Genomic DNA, 5558 nt, shown 5'->3' on the forward strand with positions numbered 1-5558 from the left:
CCAACTTCTGGGATACAGCAATTAGCGCTGCAGTATGCTTGAATAAATAAATGAAAAAATAATCTCAAGTTCCAGCTCATTAGGTACATACTATAGAGGACTTCGTTTTTAGGCTGTGGAACTGCTCCGGAAGCCGTCGTAAATGGAATGTCGGCGAGACCGCACGAGTTTCCATGGGCGGTAAGACGACAACCTTCAAAGAATATTTCATGCCAACACTGTTTTTTTTTTAATCTGGCTATGTGTACAATTTCAAATTTACTCATCCAAGTGGCACTTTACAGCACCTACTGTATCTATTCATTTTCCCACTTGACAGATGTGGCTACGAAACTATCGCACACTCCAAGCGTTAGCCACTTACGAGAGAAAGCTCCGAATATGTGTCTTAACATTCTATACAACTTCATGTTTCGGGCTTTTTCGTTGAGCAACAAGGCGTAATTCCTGCATGATAAGCGTCTAACGATCAACCTGTATACTACAGTAGAAGTGAAGCAGGTTTTCTCGGCCAATGGTAGTGCTGAATGGTGCATCGCTTGCTGCTCGCGACCAACATTATTTCGTAACATCTCGAAAAAAAGCAAAAGTGCTAGACTAGCGTGCGCTCAGGCTTATACTTTCTATCGACATCCGATATGGGTTAAACTACGTAGTAATTTCATAGAACGTGTTCATTGTCATGACCAAAGGCATAACCTGCTACATATGCAGCCGAGTGCAAATCTTTAAAAAGCACCGGTAGTGAACTCTGGACATGACAAATCGTCTTGACCAGGTAACGAATGAACAACGTCACTGTGCTTCTTCATGAACTAAGTGGCCCATTGTTAGCAGTCTGAGTTCCATTTTAACGAAGGCAAGCATTTTGCAATAGGTGCATTTGCAAGTGATTTGCTTTCAAAAATATTGGATGATATTTATGTTAAAAATGGCATAATGCCATTTCGAATAATCCGAAAATAATTGCAACTAGTCACTTTGTTGTTTCTTAAGGTGACGAGGCTGAAACTTCACGTTAACTTCTTGAAATATGCATTCTGCAAACGGAAAGTAATTATGTATCTTCGTGCAGTTCTTTGGGAGGTGCCAAAGGACTGCTACTTCCCGAGACCTCTCATATACGCTTTGCCACTAAGATAATGACATAGCGAAAAGAATGAATCGTCAAATAACATTTCGCACAATCTAGGTATTACGCCAAGATATCGACACGTCTGATCATACGGTACATTCGTAACGTAAAATTATGTGCTACGAGAGACCGTGCATCATGCTTATGAACCAACAAAGGCAAAGGCGCGTAATCAATAGGTCACCAGACTAACGAACGCAATGACAAATTCTTTTTAAAACATCGGCTTCCTTAACATTGCCAGATTTACTTGGAACTTCATTTCCCGTCATTCAAAAGTGCATGCGGAGGCAGCATCATCACAAAGCGTCACGTTCTCACAGCGGCCCACTGCACGATTCAGTAAGTTTTCCTTTCTTGCTTCTTCATAATGAACAGCTTAGTACATTACACCAAAGTACCCGGCTACATTGCTCTGCTGTGAAGCTGCAACTCATTCATTCAAATGTGCAGTAAAGTTTAGTACACGTTAAGCCCTCCAAGGGTCGTGTGAACGATTATTCATAGACATGGAAACGTTGCAGCAAACTTGAAAGCACTGATCAAAGGTATGCTTCAAACGCGCCGCCTGCATTTAGATGCATGTATCAGTAGACCATCATACTAGGCTTAGGGTACACGACGAAACAGTTATTTTTTTGGTACAGAGGCTGTTTTTTTTTTTTTCTAAATGTGGCTGTGTTACTGAATTAGGCGTAAGTTAGCACCTCTTCAGAGAAAAATTTTACGTACTACTTTACATATATATTTTTCTCCACGTAAAGTGCTACCATTCTCAAAACTCTACAAAAGTAAGCCAATAGTTTGAAAAAAAAAATTATGTCTGTTTTCCTGCAGGGTGTTCTTTGAATGTAGGTTCTAACTGCCAGTGAAATGAATTGAAACTATATTTCAAGTACCCTCGATTAACCATCGCAACTAATTCTTATTTACCATCAAATTCTTAACAAAGTTTACGATACTACTGACACACAAATCAAACAAACATCTACTCAGCATTACAACGAATCGTTTTCATTATAATCATAGTTATAAATTTCACTCAGAAAGACTTGGCTCAATTCTGTGCTGATGGCTTCGGCCACCAACACGTTTAATCAACCAAAATGAGGCAGAAAGGATCAGCGATAGCTAAAAAAGTGAATGCCAAAGAGGAGATGAGCAAAAAAGTAAGCATAAAAAAGGAAGAGTACCCCGCAAAGAAAGAGAAAGAAAGCAGTGAAAAGAGGGATAAATTGAACTAGAAAGAAGAAGATCACAACCATGCATCATATAGTATGAGAAGTGGGAAATAGAAGAGAGACTGGCGAAGGGATGAGAAGAAGGGGGGAAACGTGATCAGCTTCAATCTTTTCTCAGTCTTCGAATCATTGACACACCTTTTTTTTTTCTTTTCTTCTCATATGGTGCAGGGGTGGCACAGAAATTGCCGCCATTTACATTATCTACGGTCACGCCGACATAAGCCGGGCGGCCAGGGTCAAAGTTGCAAAACTTTTGCGACATCCGCAGTATGACGACAAATCGTTATTCAACGACATCGCTGTCCTGCTGGTAACAATGCTCAGACACTCATCTTACATACAATAGTTACGTGCAATAGCATTAACCAATAGAAACTTCGGGCATGGCTTTGAGCATGTCAGTACCCCCCCCCCCCAAAAAAAAAAAAAGGCGGGCAGCATGTATCGCATTTGAGTAAAAGCCCTGAATGTCTATGTTATGAAGTCGTCACTAAAAACTCACATGGCCTTTTATGCGTTTTTCTAAGATTATTTGAAGGCAAGAGACATCTCTTTTTCCATGAATTGTGGCAATTCTAAAAGCCCTTCTGAAAGCTCTCTGCCCATGACGTTGTGTTTCATGCGTCTGCGATCACTTCTACTTTTATCACGCGACAATGTTCGGTGATGAAGTCACAGTAACTTTTTGCGATTCCACGAGGAGGTAACAATTTTTTACTCGTATAAAGGCATGCAATGATCCTTTTTCACCTTATTCGTGTAGATGCCCACGGTCACTTTTCGTGTCAGACAAAACACATTATTCGTTGGGTTACCTATTTCCAGCCTGTTTTTTTTTTATATTCTATTAGTTCGTTGTTTTACCCTTGGTGATACCAGTGAGTTATTTTGTACGCTGTCTGAAAACGTGTTTAGAATATGAAACAATTTTATTTCAAAAACAAAATACAACCTCGCTTTGTGACCTATCCCCCGACATCGGCATCATGAAGTCGCATATATCCCTACTGAAACGTTCCGTATGCGAGTCCAATAATTCCATATGTTTCCATCAAGAATGCATATGCTTCCCATATATTTTCCATATATTTTTGTAAGATTCTTACGGAAACATGCCGAATTATTGGACATCGCATACGGAACGTTTCAGTAGGGATACCGCCAAAATTTGGCATCACCACGGCGTCACTATGACCTCATCACACGACGGCATCGCTTGGTGAAATGTGGGCACTTCTCGAAAGCAGCGCTGATTCATGTGAAACGCCTGCCATTCTAGAGAAAATCGAAAACAACGTTAGGCTCAGAGCGTTTTCTGTGCATGGCGGCGCACGATCAATACAATCGACAAAGAAAAAAAATCTAAATTGATTTTGTCTTCTGGCTGTCTAAGGTGTTCATAAATGTAATCATTTGAGTTTGCATTACTCAGGATCACATCTCGAATAGGTAAATCGAAGTGTTGACTGCCATATCGTTTACTGGCATACCTTACGGCATATCGATGGTGGTACTCGGTGTTTCAGACTAATTAACATTAACGCGCAGTTGTGGGTTGCATTCCCACCTTCAGTCACAGTGAGGAGGACACCGTATTTCCAAATAAGTAAGCTATTTCGATTGCCCTCCATGCAGTGCCCTCAAAAAACTAACATTATAAATAAAACGCAAACTTGACACATTTAGGGTAAATTTTTTGATAAAAAAAGAAATGCTTTTGTCCGCAGGTGGAGAAGCCATTCCAGTATGGACTTGAGGTCCAGCCGATATGCTTCCCTACGAAACCTCTGAATGCGTACAACAAGAATGCGGTCATCGCTGGCTGGGGAAAACTTTCTGAGTGTATGTTCTGGATTTAGAAAAAAAACTAGACAAGCTAGAGTATTGAAAATACCCTCATTATACCGGAATGGTAAGCCGTCCTGGATAAGGAACCAACAGCAAAGACCTTGCAAGATGTATGTATAGAGAATAAGTTCACTATTCATAGTCCCATGCACTCTATTAGCGAAGAGCGTCAGTATTGCTGCAGTTTGCCAAAAGCTTTATGCCCAGGACTGAATAACAGTTTTTAAAGCTTTTTTTTTACCATTACCACAGTCGGCAACACCTCGGACTACCTGCAGTTCACGATCGTGAAGATACAACCAAACGAGGTTTGCCAAAAGATCTACCTGGACTCCTACAGGAGTGACAAAACTTACTGCGCGTTCCGCAACAACACCAGCCCATGCTTCGTAAGCACCAACGTTTACTTTGCTACTAGACGGAGATATTTCTGCAATGCCAACTTGCTGTTTTTGTTGTCTAGAGTTCTTCTCTTTCAAAAGCAACGCCTTTGAAACACACGCGGAACACAGCAATGTTCTACGTGTGTTGCTGTGGGTGTGTTGTTCTGGTGTTTGGTGGGTCTTTCTGTGTCAGTGCTTTTGTTCCGCCTTGAATGTATACGTGCTATGAAATCGTCGGTTATAAAAAGTTTCTACGGGGTGTGGTCACCCGTGCGCGCACGCGCGTATCTTGTGATGAGAATGGTTTGCAGGTCTTCAAGGTCACTTCACTCGCTACACAGGCCCTAATTGCGGAAATAGCGTGCTCTTAGAGCACAGTGATGTAACTATTCTGACACTTGTTAGTTCGTGCTCATCCGGTATACCAGCGCATACGTTTCGTCCTTCCTTTCTATTTCAGCTGTGCGTTCTGCTTCTAGCTTTGAACGTTGTTAGTGCTCATTCTGGGTTTGTTCTTTTCGTTAATCATTTGTGCTCGAGTAGGGCACTTCCCGTTTTGATCTGCTTGCCGTTCTTCGCTTGACATTCCCATTTGTTGCTTCTCATTTATTGCCTCGCCCTTGCGGTATAACTGTGACTTTTTTTCATGTTTCCGCCATTCGGCAAAATCTAGAAGTGTTTGATAAAGGAAAATTTTTTTAATGCAAGCAGTTGCTAAAATTTGCATTTATGGCCACCCATTAACCATTTCCTTCACTTTTTCAGGGTGACTCCGGCAGCCCCCTGTTCTTGCTAACTAGCAAGATGCTCTACGTGCAAGTGGGAATTGTGTCCCATGGATTTAGTTGTGAATCGCCAGTCGTCTACGCCAAAGTAGAAAGCTTCATAGACTGGGTGGGCAATGCTACTCGTTCACTCAAAGGTTATAGGGACCTGGCTCGACGGTAG

The 5558-nt window shown here is 41.5% G+C and overlaps 1 protein-coding gene across 1 annotated transcript; it reads left to right on the forward strand.

The window, feature by feature from the left end:
• The first annotated feature begins 2241 nt into the window (after positions 1-2241).
• On the forward strand, positions 2242-5558 carry LOC119182898 (venom protease). The gene is made up of 4 exons (XM_075872611.1): positions 2242-2304; positions 4107-4221; positions 4480-4616; positions 5376-5558. The coding sequence occupies exons 1-4, from the start codon at positions 2242-2244 to the stop codon at positions 5556-5558; spliced, it is 498 nt and encodes a 165-aa protein (XP_075728726.1).

The sequence above is a fragment of the Rhipicephalus microplus genome, chromosome 8 (genome assembly GCF_043290135.1).
Source record: "Rhipicephalus microplus isolate Deutch F79 chromosome 8, USDA_Rmic, whole genome shotgun sequence".
NCBI classification, from domain to species: Eukaryota; Metazoa; Arthropoda; class Arachnida; order Ixodida; family Ixodidae; genus Rhipicephalus; species Rhipicephalus microplus.

Excerpts from the sequence above, each read along its gene's own strand:
- LOC119182898 (XM_075872611.1), top strand. The coding sequence starts at position 2,242 with ATGAGGCAGAAAGGATCAGCGATAGCTAAAAAAGTGAATGCCAAAGAG. Across the intron at positions 2,305-4,106 it reads AAGAGGAGATGAGCAAAAAA|GTGGAGAAGCCATTCCAGTA; the intron begins GTAAGCATAAAA and ends TTTTGTCCGCAG. Across the intron at positions 4,222-4,479 it reads CTGGGGAAAACTTTCTGAGT|TCGGCAACACCTCGGACTAC; the intron begins GTATGTTCTGGA and ends CCATTACCACAG.